The 18,040-nt window shown below is 44.0% G+C and overlaps 1 protein-coding gene across 6 annotated transcripts in view; it reads left to right on the top strand.

The window, feature by feature from the left end:
• DAPK1 (death associated protein kinase 1) overlaps window positions 1–17,686 on the top strand; it is a 210,253-nt gene extending 192,567 nt beyond the window's left edge. For 3 of the 6 annotated variants that reach the window (XM_027094170.1, XM_027094172.1, XM_027094171.1), the window contains exons 23-27: window positions 1,467–1,605; window positions 2,726–2,846; window positions 5,133–5,321; window positions 15,181–16,409; window positions 16,865–17,683. In XM_027094170.1, the coding sequence (XP_026949971.1) occupies window positions 1,467–1,605; window positions 2,726–2,846; window positions 5,133–5,321; window positions 15,181–16,409; window positions 16,865–16,898 (1,712 nt within the window). In that variant the 3' untranslated portion in view covers window positions 16,899–17,683. Of the gene's footprint in view, window positions 1–1,466; window positions 1,606–2,725; window positions 2,847–5,132; window positions 5,322–15,180 lie in introns of all 6 variants that reach the window. The other 3 variants (XM_027094174.1, XM_027094175.1, XM_027094173.1) reach the window with 2 other exon arrangements.
• Window positions 17,687–18,040: the final 354 nt, after the last annotated feature.

Here is an 18,040-nt window from a genome sequence, read left to right as displayed (position 1 = left end):
TCACACCCTGGTCACGCCCGGATCCAACAGCTTGTGGCCAACAGCTGCGGGCACCCTTGTTCCTCCTTCCTATCAGGAGATTTCAACTCTGGAAGTTTCCTAGGGCTCAGCTGTTTTTTTTGTTCTGCAAGTTGTTTCATGATTGCATATTTCTGCCACAAAGACTCAATTCTGAGCAATTCCTTGAGAGCCATTTCTTGCTTTCTTTCTATATTTTAGGGCTGTGGTCATTTTTGTTAGGTGCAAAGTGGAATACCTCTTTGACAGCTACTGTGCCTTACCTAATGGGTACATAATTAATAGAATGAGCTCTCCTTCGTTCTGTATTTCCATCAAAAATGAAAGAAAAGGGGGCTTCCCTGGTGGCGCGGTGGTTGGGAGTCTGCCTGCCGATGCAGGGGACACGGGTTCATGCCCCGGTCCGGGAAGATCCCACATGCCGTGGAGCGGCTGGGCCCTTGAGCCATGGCCGCTGAGCCTGCGCGTCCAGAGCCTGTGCTCCGCAGCGGGAGAGGACACAACAGTGAGAGGCCCAAAAAACGAAAAAAAAAAAAAAAAAAAAAGAAAGAAAGAAAGAAGGAAAAGGAACTGTGTTAACTGAATGCATTATCTTAGCCTTATCCCTAAAGGAAAAGACAGCATGGACAGACTTATTTTCTTCTTTTCATACAAAAAAAGCAGCAGCCTTCCCTGATGAAATGCAAAACTCAGCAGTCATTTCGTTTTTGAAAAACTTACAATAATAAAATAAATTGGGCTAATTCCCCTCAGAGTACCTCCAATTTTGCCTCTTTTTTTTTTTGCGGTACGCAGGCCTCTCACTGTTGTGGCCTCTCCCGTTGCAGAGCACAGGCTCCGGACGCACAGGCTCAGCGGCCATGGCTCACGGGCCCAGCCGCTCCGCGGCATGTGGGATCTTCCCGGACCGGGGCACGAACCCATGTCCCCTGCATCGGCAGGCGGACTCTCAACCACTGCACCATCAGGGAAGCCCTTGCCTCTTTCTTTCTCATTCTTTTTCATGTTTTCGTTTTAAACATGCCCATAAGTGAGAGGCTCTCTGCCTGTGTGAACTGCAGGAGTCTCCCTTCTGAGCCATTTCTGTGCTGGTGCTGCATTCAGCGGGCTTGCTCTTGTCTCGTAAAGGGTGTCCCCCTGGTCATCTCCTCACCATGCAAACAAGGCCTATTTGGAGGAAGATCTGAGAAGCTGCCTTATGCCCTGTGGTCGCTTCTACTCCACTTCTGAGCAATCTTCCCGGAGGCCCAGGAAATAGGCTCATTCCATTCTGGGCCAGGCCTAGGCCTTCCAGAGGTCACTCCTAGCAGCAGGCCTGGGGCCCTCGGGTCTGCGGGCAAAGTTGCATGTCCACCTGGCGAGACAGCCCAGGCCTCAGGCAGAGCACGCAACCTCAGCTGGGCAGGATGGAGGACCCACCTGTGAAACGGCTTGCTCTCTGCCCTCAGCCTTTGGCGGCAAGCTGAAGAACCCACTCCGAGTTGTCCTGGTGGCCACCCACGCCGACATCATGAACATTCCTCGTCCAGCTGGAGGCGAGTTCGGATATGACAAAGACACCTCGTTGCTGAAAGAGGTCAGGAATAGGTAAGTCGGCTGCTGCATCTTCAGGTGTGATACAGCCAAAGTCATGTGACCCAGAGAAAGGAATTAAAGAACTGAAAGACCTCTTTGGCTTGGTCGAATTTCTTTTACCAAATACACATAATAACAAATCGAACAGAAGTAAAGGGCACATAATAAAAATCAGCAGCCTTCTCACTTCTGTCCTCGCCCCCGAGTACCCCTGCCCAGAGGTAACTCCTTTTAGTTGTTTGATGTATTTTTTTTCAGCTCTAGGGAGGAATAATTGACAAGTGAAATTGTAAGATATTTAAATTGTATGAAGCGGCGATTTGATGTGTGTGTACAATGTGAAAGGATTCTCTCCATCTCGTTAATTAACGTATCCGTCACCTCACCCATTTATCTTTTTTTTTTTTTTTTTTTTTTTTTGGTGAGAACATCCATCAGTATTTCTCAGAATGTAACTTGCAACCTGCTAGTGGATCATGAAATTCATTTAGGAGGTCTGGAGTGGAGTGGAGGGGAGAAGGACGTGATGGAAAGTATCAGAGTACATTTTGTATCAAGTATTTTTGGAGAACTTCTTTTTCACTTATAAATATGGATGTGCACAGAATCACAATGTAAACGTATCTATTTTTACTTAGTGTCTATCCCCAGAACAGTTTGAACCTGCAGTTCTATTTAATATGCTGGTAATGTGAATTCTTGGTTTATCAACTGACAACCCTTCTCTGTTATCTTCCTGATGTGAGAAATAGGGCTTCTACTAATATTTTAGATGTAAGGTGTTATTTCATACTCACCCCTCTGTTCTCACTCCATCAACCTGCAGAAGCATCTCTTCTTCTGCCGTGTAAAGTGAGTGCATTAGGCCTCCCCTTTCCTGCATCGGGGGAAGCTGTTTCCCCCGTTTTGTGGAAGCTGGGGCACCTGTCTGCACCCGGAGCAGGCGGTGTCCCCAGGCCTCCACCCCAGGGTGACGTTACAGAGTCCAGCCAACAGCAGGTGTGGGGTGTCTCTACAAGGCCACCAGAACTTCCTTGCCTCCCACCAACCTTTTGCCAGCAGGAGCCTGGCCCTCTGTGGAAACACCCGGTGAGACTGTGTCACTCTGAGGAGGTCACTGCTCTTTCCTTAGGTTTGGGAACGATCTTCACATTTCAAATAAGCTGTTCGTTCTGGATGCCGGGGCTTCTGGGTCTAAGGACATGAAGGTACTTCGAAATCACCTGCAAGAAATACGGAGCCAGATTGTTTCGGTGAGTATACCTGGGGAGGGCTGGACCCAACCTTCCCCTGGACCATCCAGTGACCCAGGAGTTGGGCCTCTTTGTGTGGCCCTCTGGGTTTGGTCTGGTTTTCATGGGACCCAGTACGCGGTGTCTGCATGGCCATGTTTTTATCCTGTTACCTTGGGGTAAGGAAGGAAGAGTAGAGAAACAAGGAGAGATGGCCATGAGATGAAGCGTTGTTATGGGCAAGGTTAGAGTATATGAAATTCTGACAGTTTGGGTTGTTTGTGTAAAAGTAAAATTGTTTGTTAGAAATTACAAAAGCAATGCAAAAGTGACTTATTGTGAAATATTTGGGAAATGCAGAAAAGTAAGAAAACAGTCACCAACAAAATTCACTGAAGAGCATAACATAATAGCTGTCCAAATGGAATAAGGTGGTGTTCTTGGATGGCAAGACTTTATTACTAAGTGTTTCATTTTCCCAAGTTATATAAACTTCATACAGTTCCAGTCAGCATCTGAATGGGGTTGAGGAGATTGGGTTTTTGTCTTAAAATTTCAATAGAAGAATAAATGAAACATGTTATAAAGGCTCTGTAATCAATAAACCAATAAATAACTGGAATAGATTAGTGAGTGTCGAAGTAAATCAGAACATCTGCAGAAATTTAATAGACAACATAGATGTTATTTAAAGTTAATGGAGAAAATGTTTATTTAATAAATGATCTGGCACACCTGGCTGTTTGCCTAGAAGGAAATGAGGTTGAACTCCTGCTTACTACATAGCGCAAAAATAGACTGTAGGTAGATTAAAGCTTTTAAATGTAAAAAATAAAGTAATATCTTGATGGAAATGCAAGATCATTTATTTTTAAAATAACTTAGAAGTGCTTTGAGAAACCTTTTCAGCCAAGTTAGAAAACCTCAGAAGTTTTCAAAGAAAATACACCAATATTTTGTCAAATACATTTGACAACATAGAAGATTTTTCTGGCCAATAAATTCCATAAACAAAGTTAAAAGGTGAGAGAGATTGGGGAAAAAATATTCTCAATGCACCTGGCATATAAAAGGTTGCTATCCATAATATTCAAAAAGCTGTCTGAAATGGGTAAGAAATGGGCAAATATCCCAATGGAAAACTCCTAAAACAAAATGCTCCAGGGACTGTTCCTGCTTCTAAGCTCGAGTGTAACAAGGAGGACATGGCTCTCGCTCCCCTGCATGGCAGGTGCCATCTTTAGTAATAACTCACCGTTTGCCTGATAGAAGTGCTGTGCTTACAATACCAGGCTCCGGTTCTAGACATGCTTTTGGAATTTTCAGGAACCCTCTCCTCTCTCGTGAAGCCTGACCCTCGCTTTCTAAAGGGGGGTACGTTACGGCAGAGTCAGTGGGCAGGGTAAAGCCTACAGGGCTCTGGAGAACCTGGTCACGGAAACCAGTGGGTGGCGATCGGGAACAGTGGTCTGTGGCTGGCTCAGCGCCTGCTCACCAGGTGGGATGAGGGCCTGTGCTCCCTGAAGAGTCTTGAGCTGGGGTGTGGCATGATGTCTGCTTCACATCCCGCACACCCCCAACTTCTGCGGTCAGGCAGATGAAACTCACCAAACAAACTGCCTTTATCCCTGGGAATATTGTTCGTTGAATAGGGAGTGGAATTTAGGGGGTGTAAAAGATGAGATTCGAGAAGGGACTGCCTGATTAATGATGCAGTGCCGTGTATGGCTCGTGGCGTTTTTAACTAGGAAAGTGTGCTCATTATGAGTCTGTAACATAGACTGATTTATTTAACCAAGTTAAGAGCTTAAAAACTCATTTCAAGCCAATTACCAAGAATTAATCAAATTTGAAATATTTCAACAGTAATCCCCATGAATACCTAATTTACTGGTAAAAAGCCATCTAATATTGATAATGATACTCTCTTTTCCTGTCTCTTTGTTCATAAAGCGGCCATCACCTGGCTGAAACCCTCACTCCAAGAGAGGGAGGGAGGAAAACATTAGGACTTCGTGAACGTTAGTTAATTGAGTCCACAATGCCAAAGCCATTTTTTGTGAATCCTTGCCATCTATTTAAGACGAGCAGTGGAAATGAAAGCCTCTATAAAATTTTATATTTGTTAAATAGATTCTGCTTAAAGGCAACACTGAAAAAACAAAACTGCCCCAGTACTTAACCAAAAATCACTGGCGCATCCGAAGAATTACATACAACAGTGCAGATGTGAGCGGCATCGTTTTTTGCCGGCTCCTCCTGAGTCCCCACAGCTGTGCCTTGACCTGCCTGTACTGCATGTTCTAGGTCTGCCCTCCAATGACTCACCTGTGTGAGAAAATCATCTCCACGCTGCCCTCCTGGAGGAAGCTCAACGGGCCCAACCAGCTGATGTCATTGCAGCAGTTTGTGTACGACGTGCAGGACCAGCTGAACCCCCTGGCCAGCGAGGTGGACCTCCGGCGCATCGCCCAGCAGCTCCACAGTGCCGGCGAGGTGAGGGCTCCAGCCCCGGCAAGGGTCTGGGAGGGGGCCCTGGGATGCATTTCCAGTGTCTGAAGGTGGGATGAGCTGCGGAGGCCGAGTGGCAACTGCCCACTACCCATGATGTTTCCAGACGTGCGACTATCACAGGAAGGCTCGAGTGATTCCCCGAACTGCGGTTCTTTGCTCTCCTGTTCACCTTAAGAGCTGTTGTTTTGTCTTGCTTTGGTTGGTTTGTTTTCCAGCTTCTCTTAGTTTGGGAGCACAGTTCCTGCTACACTGGGTGACGGGGCCTCTCCTCTCTCTCCCTGGGGCAGCTGATGCTTAGCTGTGATTCCGGCAGCCTTCAGGATGGCTGCTCTCCATGGAGTGTATCAGCTCCAAACAGACCTCTTGGGCTCACAGACAATCAAGAAATAGTAGTGACGTATCTTCAGGGAGAGAACATGTGGAGACACTAAGACACGGCAAGCAGTGATCCCCAGAAATGACCAAGAGATAGGAATCTCTCTTCCTGGTTCAGCTCTGGGGTGCAGTTTGGGAACCCTATTCTAATTGCTTCATAGGCTGCCTGTTCCTCTCAACGGGGCATAGCCTTCACATTCTTCCATCATGTGAAATCAGGAGACAGTGTAAGCTAGTATGGGCTAAGACAGTTCTGAATATGAAAAACCAGAAGCAGTTCCAGGAATTTTGCAAACCAGAAGCTTCCCTGCCCAGTCTCACGTGCCATGTGTGGCCCTTGGCCATGGATTACATAGGTTTGAAATTCTACTTGAATCAAGAAGCCAGCGACCCTAAAAACTAGAGCCTCAAGCAGTGATTGTGTCAGTCTTTAAATTCCAGTGAAACTACAGGCTAATCTACTGGCCCCTCCAGCAGTACTTTTTTTTTTTTTTTTTTTTTTGGTAACATCTTTATTGGAGTATAATTGCTTCACAATGCTGTGTTATTTTCTGCTTTATAACAGAGTGAATCAGCTATATGTATACATATACCCCCATATCCCCTCCCTCTTGCATCTCCCTCCCACCCTCCCTATACCACCCCTCTAGGTGGTCACAAAGCACAGAGCTAATCTCCCTGTGGTATGCGGCTGCTTCCCACTAGCTATCTATTTTACATTTGGTAGTGTATATATATGTCCATGCCACTCTCTCACTTCGTCCCAGCTTACCCTTCCCACTCCCTGTGTCCTCAAGTCCATTCTCTACATCTGCGTCTTTACTGCTGTCCTGCCCCTAGGTTCTTCAGAACGATTTTCTTTTTTTTTTTAGATTCCATATATGTGTGTTAGCATACGGTATTTGTTTTTCTCTTTCTGACTTACTTCACTCTGTGTGACAGACTCTAGGTCCATCCACCTCACTACAAATAACTCAATTTCGTTTCTTTTTATGGCTGAGTAATATTCCATTGTATATATGTGCCACATCTTCTTTATCCATTCATCTGTCGATGGACACTTAGGTTGCTCCCACGTCCTGGCTATTGTAAATAGAGCTGCAGTGAACATTGTGGTACATGACTCTTTTTGAATTTTGGTTTTCTCAAGGTATATGCCCAGTAATGAGATTCCTGGTCATGTGGTAGTTTATTTTCAGTTTTTTAAGGAACCTCTGTACTGTTCTCCATAGTGGTTGTATAAATCTATATTCCCACAAACGGTGCAAGAGGGTTCCCTTTTCTCCACACCCTCTCCAGCATTTATTGATTGTAGATTTTTTGATGATGGCCATTCTGACTGGTGTGAGGTGATACCTCATTGTGGTTTTGATTTGCATTTCTCTAATGACTTGTGATGTTAAGCATCCTTTCATGTGTTTGTGGGCAATCTGTATATCTTCTTTGGAGAAATGTCTATTTAGGGCTTCTGCCCATTTCTGGATTGGGTTGTTTGTTTTTTTGATATTGAGCTGCATGAGCTGCTTGTACATTTTGGAGATTAATCCTGTGTCAGTTGCTTCATTTGCAAATATTCTCTCCCATTCTGAGGGTTGTCTTTTCGTCTTGTTTATGTTTTCCTTTGCTGTGCAAAAGCTTTTAAGATTCATTAGGACCCATTTGTTTATTTTTGGTTTTATTTCCATTTCTCTAGGAGGTGTGTCAAAAAGGATCTTGCTGTGATTTATGTCATAGAGTGTTCTGCCTATGTTTTCCTCTAAGAGTTTGATAGTGTCTGCCTTACATTTAGGTCTTTAATACACTCTGAGTTTATTTTTGTGCATGGTGTTAGGGAGTGATCTAATTTCATTCTTTTACATGTAGCTGTCCAGTTTTCCCAGCACCACTTATTGAAGAGGCTGTCTTTTCTCCATTATATATTCTTGCCTCCTTTATCAAAAATAAGGTGACCATATGTGCGTGGGTTTATCTCTGGGCTTTCTATCCTATTCCATTGATCTATATTTCTGTTTTTGTGCTAGTACCATACTGTCTTGATTACTGTAGCTTTGTAGTATAGTCTGAAGTCAGGGACCCTGATTCCTCCAGCTCCGTTTTTCTTTCTCAGGATTGCATTGGCTATTCAGGGTCTTTTGTGTTTCCAAACAAATTGTGAAATTTTTTGTTCTAGTTCTGTGAAAAATGTCATTGGTAGTTTGATAGGCATTGCATTGAATCTGTAGATTGCTTTGGGTAGTATAGTCATTTTCACAATGTTGATTCTTCCAATGCAAGAACATGGTATATCTCTCCATCTGTTTGTATCATCTTTTTTCTTTCATCAGTGTCTTATAGTTTTCTGCATACAGGTGTTTTGTCTCCTTAGGTAGGTTTATTCCTAGGTATTTCATTCCTTAGTATATAGGAATGCAAGAGATTTCTCTGCATCAACTTTGTATCCTGCTACTTTACCAAATTCGTTGATTAGCTCTAGTAGTTTTCTGGTAGCATCTTTAGGATTCTCTGTGTATAGTGTCATGTCATCCTCAAACAGTGACAGCTTTACTTCTTCTTTTCTGTCTTGGATTCCTTTTACTTCTTTTTCTTCTCTGATTGCTGTGGCTAAAACTTCCAAAATTATGTTGAATAATAGTGGTGAGAGTGGACAACCTTGTCTTTTTCCTGAGCTTAGAGGAAATGGTTTCAGTTTTTCACCATTGAGAACAATGTTGGCTGTGGGTTTGTCATATATGGCTTTTATTATGTTGAGCTAAGTTCCCTCTGTGCCTACTTTCTGAAGGGTTTTTTATCATAAATGGGTGTTGAATTTTGTCAAAAGCTTTTTCTACATCTACTGAGATGATCATATTGTTTTTCTCCTTCAGTTTGTTAATATGGTTTGGTTTTTCTCCTTCAGTTTGTTAATATACTTTATCACATTGATTGATTTGCATATATTGAAGAATCCTTGCCTTCCTGGGGTAAACCCCACTTGATCATGGTGTATGATCCTTTTAATGTGCTGTTGGATTCTCTTTGCTAGTATTTTGTTGAGGCTTTTTGCATCTATGTTCATCAGTGATAATTGGCCTGTAGTTTTCTTTCTTTGTGACATTTTGGTCTGGTTTAGGTATCAGGGTGATGGTGGCCTCGTAGAATGCGTTTGGGAGTGTTCCTCCCTCTGCTATATTTTGAAAGAGTTTGAGAAGGATAGGTGTTAGCTCTTCTCTAAATGTTTGATAGAATTCGCCTCTGAAGCCATCTGGTCCTGGGCTTTTGTTTGTTGGAAGATTTTTAATCACAGTCTCAATGTCAGTGTTTGTGATTGGTCTGTTCATATTTTCTATTTCTTCCTGGTTCAGTCTCGGAAAGTTGTTCATTTCTAAGAATTTGTCCATTTCTTCCAGGTTGTCCATTTTATTGGCATGTAGCTGCTTGTAATAATCTCTCATGATCCTTTGTATTTCTGCAGTGTCAGTTTTTACTTCTCCTTTTTCATTTCCCATTCTATTGATTTGAGTCTTCTCCCTTTTTTTCTTAATGAATCTGGCTAGTGGTTTATTTATTTTGTTTATCTTCTCAAAGAACCAGCTTTTAGTTTTATTGATCTTTGCTATCATTTCCTTCATTTCTTTTTCATTTATTTCTGATCTGATCTTTATGATTTCTTTCCTTCTTCTAACTTTGGGGTTTTTTGTTCTTCTTTCTCTAATTGCTTTAGGTGTAAGGTTAGCTTGTTAATTTAAGATGTTTCTTGTTTCTTGAGGTAGGATTGTATTTCTATAAACCTCCCTCTTAGAACTGCTTTTCCTGCATGCCATAGGTTTTGGATCATCCTGTTTTCATTGTCATTTGTTCCTAGGTATTTTTTGATTTCCTCTTTGATTTCTTCAGTGATCTCTTCGCTAATTAGCAGTGTATTGTTTAGCCTTCATGTGTTTGTATTCTTTACAGATTTTTTCCTGTAATATCATTGTGGTCGGAAAAGATACTTGACATGATTTCAATTTTCTTAAATTTACCAAGGCTTGATTTGTGACCTAAGATATGATCTATCCTGGAGAATGTTCCATGAGCACTTGAGAAGAAAGTGTATTCTCTTGTTTTTGGGTAGAATGTCCTATAAATATCAATTAAGTCCATCTTGTTTAATGTATCATTTAAAGCTTGTGTTTCCTTATTTATTTTCATTTTGGATGATCTGTCCGTTGGTGAGAGTGGGGTTTTAAAGTCCCCTACTATGATAGTGTTACTGTCGATTTCCCCTTTATGGCTGTTAGCATTTGCCTTATGTATTGAGGTACTCCTATGTTGGGTGCATAAATATTTACAGTTGTTATATCTTCTTCTTGGATTGATCCCTTGATCATTATGCAGTGTCCTTCTTTGTCTCTTGTAATAGTCTTTATATTAAAGTCTATTTTGTCTGATATGAGAATTGCTACTCCAGCTTTCTTTTGATTTCCATTTGCATGGAATAGCTTTTTCCATCCCCTCACTTTCAGTCTGTATGTGTCCCTAGGTCTGAAGTGGGTCTCTTGTAGACAGCATATATACGGGTCTTGTTTTTGTATCTATTCAGCCAGTCTGTGTCTTTTGGTTGGAGCATTTAATCCATTTACATTTAAGGTAATTATCAATATGTATGTTCCTATTACCATTTTCTTAATTGTTTTGGGTTTGTTATTGCAGGTCTTTTCCTTCTCTTGTGTTTCCTCTAGAGAAGTTCCTTTAGTATTTGTTGTAAAGCTGGTTTGGTGGTGCTGAATTCTTTTAGCTTTTGCTTGTCTCTAAAGGTTTTAATTTCTCTGTCGAATCTGAATGAGATCCTTGCTGGGTAGAGTAAACTTGGTTGTAGGTTTTTCCCTTTCATCACTTTAAATATGTCCTGCCACTCCCTCTGGCTTGCAGAGTTTCTGCTGAAAGATCAGCTGTTAACCTTTTGGCAATTTCTTTGTATGTTATTTGTTGTTTTTCCCTTGCTGCTTTTAATATTTTTTCTTTGTATTTAATTTTTCACAGTTTGATTAATATGTGTCTTGGAGTGTTTAATTAATATGTGTCTTGGAGTGTTTCTCCTTGGATTTGGGACTCTCTGTGCTTCCTGGACTTGATTAACTATTTCCTTTCCCATATTAGGGAAGTTTTCAACTATAATCTCTTCAAATATTTTCTCAGTCCCTTTCTTTTTCTCTTCTTTTTCTGGGACCCCTATAATTCGAATGTTGGTGCGTTTAATGTTGTCCCAGAGGTCTCTGAGTCTGTCCTCAGTTCTTTTCATTTTTTTTTTTTTTCTTTATTCTGCTCTGCGGTAGTTATCTCCAGTATTTTATCTTCCAGGTCACTTATCCATTCTTCTGCCTCAGTTATTCTGCTATTGATCCCTTCTAGAGAATTTTGAATTTCACTTATTGTGTTGTTCATCATCGTTTGTTTGCTCTTTAGTTCTTCTAGGTCCTTGTTCAACGTTTCTTGCATTTTCTCCATTCTATTTCCAAGATTTGGATCATCTTTACTATCATTACTCTGAGTTATTTTTCCGGTGGACTGCCTATTCCCTCTTCATTTGTTTGATCTTGTGGGTTTTTACCTTGCTCCTTCATCTCCCGTGTGTTTCTCTGTCTTCTCATTTTTCTTAACTTACTGTGTTTGGGGTCTCCTTTTCGCAGGCTGCAGGTTCGTAGTTCCTGTTGTTTTTGGTGTCTGCCCCCAGTGGCTAAGGTTGGTTCAGTGGGTTGTGTAGGCTTCCTGGTGGATGGGACTAGTCCCTGTGTTCTGGTGGATGAGGCTGGATCTTGTCTTTCTGGTGGGCATGACCGCGTCCAGTGGTGTGTTTTGGAGTAACTGTGAACTTATTATGATTTTAGGCAGTCTCTCTGCTGATGGGTGGGTTTGTGTTCCTGTCTTGCTAGTTGTTTGGCATAGGGTATCCAGCCCTGGAGCTTGCTGGTCATTGAGTGGAGCTGGGTCTTAGTATTGAGATGGAGATCTCTGGGAGAGCTTTCGCCATTTGATATTATGTGGAGCTAGGAGGTCTCTGGTGGACCAATGTCCTGAACTCGGCTCTCCCACCTCAGAGGCACAGGCCTGACACCCAGTCCGGAGCACCAAGTCAGCCACATGGCTCAGAAGAAAAGGCACAAAAAAAGAAAGAAAGGAAGGAAGGGAGAGAGGGAGGGAGCGAGGGAGGAAGGAAGGAAAATAAAGTCATTAAAATAAAAAAATTTATTAAAAATTTTAAAACAATTTTAAGTAATATTCAAAAAAAGAAAGAAAGAAGAGAGCAACCAAAAAATCAAATCCACCAATGATAACAAGCACTAAAAACTATACTAAAAAAGAAAAAAATAGACGGAACCCTAGGACAAATGGTAAAAGCAAAGCTATACAGACAAAATCACACAAAGAAGCATACACATACACACTCACAAAAAAAAGAAAAAGGAAAAAAATATATATATCTATATATAAAAAGAAAAGGAAGAGAGCAACCAAATCAATAAATAAGTCTACCAATGATAATAAACTCTAAATACTAAACTACAATAAACATAAAACCAAAAACAAATTAGATGCAGAAACCAAACCCCAAGTCTACAGTTGCTCCCAAAGTCCACCGCCTCAATTTTGGGATGGTTTGTTTTCTATTCAGGTATTCCAGAGATGCAGGGTACATCAAGTTGATTGTGGAGATTTAATCCGCTGCTCCTGAGGTTGCTGGAAGAGATTTCCCTTTCTCTTTGTTCGCACAGCTCCTGGGGTTCAGCTTTGGGTTTGGCCCTGCCTCTGCGTGTAGGTCGCCTGAGGGTGTTCTTTGCTCAGACTGGCCAGGGTTAAAGTAGCAGCTGATTAGGGGTCTCTGGCTCACTCGGGCCAGGGGGAGGGAGGGGTACAGAATACGGGGCAATCCTGCGGCGGGCAGAGGCCGGCGTGACGTTGCAACAGCCTGCGGCGCACCATGTGTTCTCCCGGGGAAGTTGTCCCTGGATCACGGAACCCTGGCGGTGGCGGGCTGCATAGGCTCCCGGGAGGGGAGGTGTGGATAGTGACCTGTGCTCGCACACAGGTTTCTTGCTGGCTGCAGCAGCAGCCTTAGCATCTCATGCCCGTCTCTGGTGTCCGCGCAGATAGCCGCGGCTTGCTCCCATCTCTGGAGCTCGTTTAGGCGGTGCTTTGAATCCCCTCTCCTCGTGCACCCCAAAACAATGGTCTCTTGACTCTTAGGCATGTCCAGACTTTTTCCCGGACTCCCTCCCGGCTAGCTGTGGCGCACTAGCCCCCTTCAGGCTGCGTTCACTCAGCCAACCCCAGTCCTCTCCCTGGGGTCTGACCTCCGAAGCCCGAGCCTCAGCTCCCAGCCCCCACCTGTCCCAGCGGATGAGCGGACAAGCCTCTCGGGCTGGTGAGTGCTGGTCAGCCCCGATCCTCTGTGTGGGAATCTCCCCACTTTGCCCTCTGCACCCCTGTTGCTGCGCTTCTCCGTGACTCCGAAGCTTCCCCCCCGCCCACCCCCTGTCTCCTCCAGTGAAGGGGCTTCCTAGTGTGTGGAAACTTTCCCTCCTTCACAGCTCCGTCCCAGAGATGCAGATCCTGTCCCTATTCTTTTGTCTCTGTTTTTTTCTTTTGCCCTACCCAGGTACATGGGGGAGTTTCTTGCCTTTTGAGAGGTCTGAGCTCTTCTGTCAGCGTTCAGTAGGTGTTCTGTAGGAGTTGTTCCACATGTAGATGTATTTCTGATGTATTTGTGGGGAGGAGGGTGATGTCCATGTCTTACTCCTCCGCCATCTTGAAGGTCTCTCCAGTGGTACTTTAAATGATCGAATCCAAGAGTGGGGATAAGCAAGGGATCAAACCTTACCTTGTAATATAGTGCTAGATATAAAAGTATTATATTGTAACCATAATAATAAACTCACTCTTTTTAATACAGTGTTCTCTTGCCTTGTGGCATTTGCCAGTAATTTTCTAGCTCATAGTGATTAATCCACATTATTTGACAACACATCCCTCCTTGCCCTTGAGACGTTAATAAGTAAATGAAGGCAGAATGAAAAAGAAGGGAAATCTAAATCAGGTGGCCCCCATTCTCATTGGCCTCCAGCCCCTCCTCCAGTACTATTCCTGCCCTCTAGTAAGTAATCTAAGGATCTTTTCAGATTTCCTCAGTTGTCCTGTCTTTTTTCGGCTCAGGATCCCACACTGCACTCAGTCATCTGTCTCCTTAGTCTCCTCCAATACGGGACAGTTTATCAGTCTGTCTTTTGTGACCCTGAGGAGATAGTTGTGTCTAGGACTGAATTGCAGGCAGTATTCCACCAAATGCCTTACCAAAAATTAAGTAGATACTGCTCTACATTCCAGAAATGTGCACTCGAAGTCTCAATTTTGAACAGAATCATATCTACAAGGCATCTCAAAGATTTAAACCAGACTGTGGGGAGAAAAGTACTTCCGGTGCAAACAGGTCCAGGGTCTCAGCCTCCACGTGAGCACGGAGTCCACCTTGGATCACCATTCTTTGTAGAACTAGCCCAGAGTAGGGAGGGAAGGGAGGGAGGGGTAAGTGTTCCGTAAAGGGGAAAGTTGCCACTTTTTTCTTTCTGACTTCTGCTTTTTAAAGAAATGAATGTGACAGGAAAAGCTTAAGTCCCTTTTGGCCGCCTCTCGCCACTTTCCTCTCTCCCCACTCCAGGGCCAACCACTGTCATGGTAGCGTATCTTTCTAGACCTTTTTTATATGTGTGTGTGTTAAAAATTTACCTAACAGTCTAATATTGTAACATTCTGAATCTTTTTTGAAACATTTCAAGCATTCAGAGAACTTAGAAGACTAGCACAATATCTCCTCATATCCTCGACACCTAACTTAACCAGTTGTTTACATTTTGCTGCCTTTGTTTTGTCTCTTTCTCTTCTATTTCTTTATTTGCCTTGCAAACATCATGACCTTTCACCCCTAAAAAATTTAGCTTGTACCTCCTAAGGAAAAGGACATTCTCCCACATAACCACAATATAATTGATTATCACTTCCTGGAAACATAACATTGCTATAATACTACTGTTGAATTTATAGTCCTCATTCAAGTGCTTGCCACTTGTCCCAGTAATTTCATTTATAGCTAATGTTATTCATTTGTGTATGTACCTGGGGACTCAGAATCCAGTCAAAACTCACCCATTGCATTTGGCTCCCCTCTCTCTCCCTCTCTCTCCCTCTCTCTCTCTCTCTCTCTCTCTGTCTTTTATTACATTGACCTTTTATAAGGGTCAAAGGTAGTCTTTTCAGAATCTCCCTTCTGACATTGCCAAGCTGGTTTTTTGGCTCAGTATTGATTTTTGAGATCTGTCCATATGAATGTGCTGAGTCATTCCTTACAATATCTGCACAGATTTCATCCCTGCTCAGGCCCTTTAGTGCTCTGAGCAGCTGAAGCATCTGGCCATTTAGGTTCCTATGAGTGACTTCCCGTTGTCCCCTCTGGCAGATCAACATCATGCAGAGTGAAACCGTCCAGGACGTGCTGCTCCTAGACCCCCGCTGGCTCTGCTCCAACGTTCTGGGGAAGCTGCTCTCCGTCGAGACCCCACGGGCCCTGCACCATTACCGGGGCCGCTACACCATGGAGGACGTCCAGCGCCTGGTGCCCGACAGCGACGTGGAGGAGCTGCTGCAGATTCTCGATGCCATGGATATCTGCGCCCGGGACCTGAGCAGCGGTACCATGGTGGACATCCCCGCCCTGATCAAGACTGACAACCTGCACCGGTCCTGGACGGATGAGGAGGACGAGGTGCGGGTCTACGGCGGCGTGCGCGTCGTCCCCGTGGAGCACCTCACGCCCTTCCCGTGCGGCATCTTTCACAAGGTGCAGGTGAACCTGTGCAGGTGGATCCACCAGCAGAGCGCGGAGGGAGACGCGGACATCCGCCTGTGGGTGAACGGCTGCAAGATTGCCAACCGTGGGGCCGAGCTGCTGGTGCTTCTGGTCAACCACGGCCAGGGCATCGAGGTCCAGGTTCGCGGTCTGGAGACGGAAAAGATCAAGTGCTGCCTCCTGCTGGACTCGGTGTGCAGCACCATCGAGAACGTCATGGCCACCACGCTGCCCGGGCTGCTGACGGTGAAGCACTACCTGAGCCCCCAGCAGCTGAGAGAGCACCACGAGCCCGTCATGATCTACCAGCCGCGAGACTTCTTCCGGGCACAGACCCTCAAGGAGACCTCGCTGACTAACACCATGGGCGGGTACAGGGAGAGCTTCAGCAGCATCATGTGCTTCGGCTGTCACGACGTCTATTCGCAGGCCAGCCTGGGCATGGACATCCATGCGTCAGATCTGAACCTCCTGACCCGGAGGAAACTCAGTCGCCTGCTGGACCCACCTGATCCCATGGGGAAGGACTGGTGCCTTCTCGCCATGAACTTGGGTCTCCCCGACCTTGTGGCAAAGTACAACACCAATAACGGGTCTCCCAAGGAGTTCCTCCCGAGCCCGGTCCACGCCCTGCTCCGGGAATGGACCTCCTACCCCGAGAGCACGGTCGGCATCCTCATGTCCAAACTGAGGGAGCTGGGGCGCCGGGATGCGGCGGACTTCCTACTGAAGGCGTCCTCTGTGTTCAAAATCAACCTCGACGGCAACGGCCAGGAGGCCTACGCCTCAAGCTGCAACAGTGGCACGTCTTATAATTCCATTAGCTCGGTCGTGTCCCGGTGAGGGCAGCCTTTGGCTTGGGCAGGGTCTCTTCCAACTGCAGAGGCAAGGGGGACACAGCCCATCTTTCCCACTGCAGATTCTGGTGCGTCCTTTCCTACGCCCACATCCTGAAGGACGCCACCCTCCCTTCCGCTTCACCTATTTCTCTGCTACTACCTCCCTCCTCTCACACATTGCGTTGTGTGTGAAGGGTCTTTCTAGTTTAAGAGCAGACCCTATCCTTTCCTTTGGCCATTGGAAAAGCTAGCCTCCCTCCATCTCTCATCCTCTAGTACCTTGCTTCTTACTGATAATTTTACTGGAATTCCTAACTTTTCAATGAAATTTTTTTAAACTATTATATTGATTGTCCTTTTTAAAAAAAAAAGTGCACATGTATCCAAAATGTGTATTTCTTATACTTTTTTCTTTGTTATACCATGTCCTCAGCTTATCTCTTTTATATTTGTAGGAAAAACTCCCATGTAAGGAATCCCACTGTATGATTTATAAACAGACAATATGTGAGTGCCTTTTGCAGAAGAGGGTGTGTTTGAAATCGTCCGAGTCAGCCCGGAGCTGTCGCGAAAGAAACGCTCCCTCTCTGTCTCTTGCTGTACGCTGATCATCGCCAGAGGTGCTGCACCCGAGGTTTTTTTTTTTTTTTTTGGCAATTTTTGTGTTTCCTTTGACAAGGAAAGGGGAGAAAGAAACCTCCTCTAGAGCAATTTCATGGCCAGTGTTGTTGCTACGATAAGACATGTTTGTGTTTGCTTTTGTTTCAACGTCCGTGTGAACATCCACGTGGAACCTGCAGACTGTCACGCTTCATCATCCCCTGTCATCTCAGGTAGAAGGCTGACACCGTTTTAGGGAGCCAAGACCTGTGTGAGAATTCAGAAGACCCCCGACTCATGATCTGTGGCAGTTTGTTGTCATTTGTGCATAGCAGATGGTTCTCCACATTTAGATCCTGGTTTGATAACTTCCTGTACTTGAAGTCTCAAAAAGAAAATAAAGGAAGCAAGTTTTCTTGCAGTGATTTTAAATTGTGATAGAGTTTTAAATCGAAATAAGGGAACATGTCCTAATTCTTCTGTCCTGAGAAGCATGTAATTTTAATGTTATATCATATGTATATATATATATGCAGTATGTATATACATATATATTAATACAGGTATTTTTACTTAATCTATAAGATGTAGTAAAAAAGGTTTTCTTTTCTTTTTAGTTCTTTTTTTTTCTTTTCCTTTTTTTTTTTTTAATAAATAAACTGTTGCTTGTTGCATTAGTTTGTTGGTGTTTAATTCAAAAGGGATTCTTTTTCTTTGTTTTGTTTTCATTTGCCAGTACCCCACCTCGTGGGACAAACCAGTCCAGAAAGTGATTAAACCTAAACTCTCAGGGGTGGAAATCAACCCAGTTTATTAGGTACTTAATTATTACTAAAGTTGGGAATGGTGTGGGGAAGCAGAAAGAACTCAGGTGATTTCACATGTATTTCTTTTTAATTTTTTAATTTTTATTTTTATTTATTTTTGGCTGCGTTGGGTCTTTGTTGCTTAGTGCAGGCTTTCTGTAGTTGCAGCAAGCGGGGGCTACTCTTCGTTGCGGTACACAGGCTTTTCATTGTGGTGGCTTCTCT

The sequence above is a fragment of the Aethalodelphis obliquidens genome, unplaced genomic scaffold (assembly GCF_003676395.1).
Source record: "Aethalodelphis obliquidens isolate GAN/ISIS:26980383/991018 unplaced genomic scaffold, ASM367639v1 scaffold88, whole genome shotgun sequence".
In the NCBI taxonomy this organism is placed as follows: Eukaryota; Metazoa; Chordata; class Mammalia; order Artiodactyla; family Delphinidae; genus Aethalodelphis; species Aethalodelphis obliquidens.
Note: the sequence above shows the minus strand (reverse complement) of the source record. Positions and strands in the feature narration are given on the sequence as shown.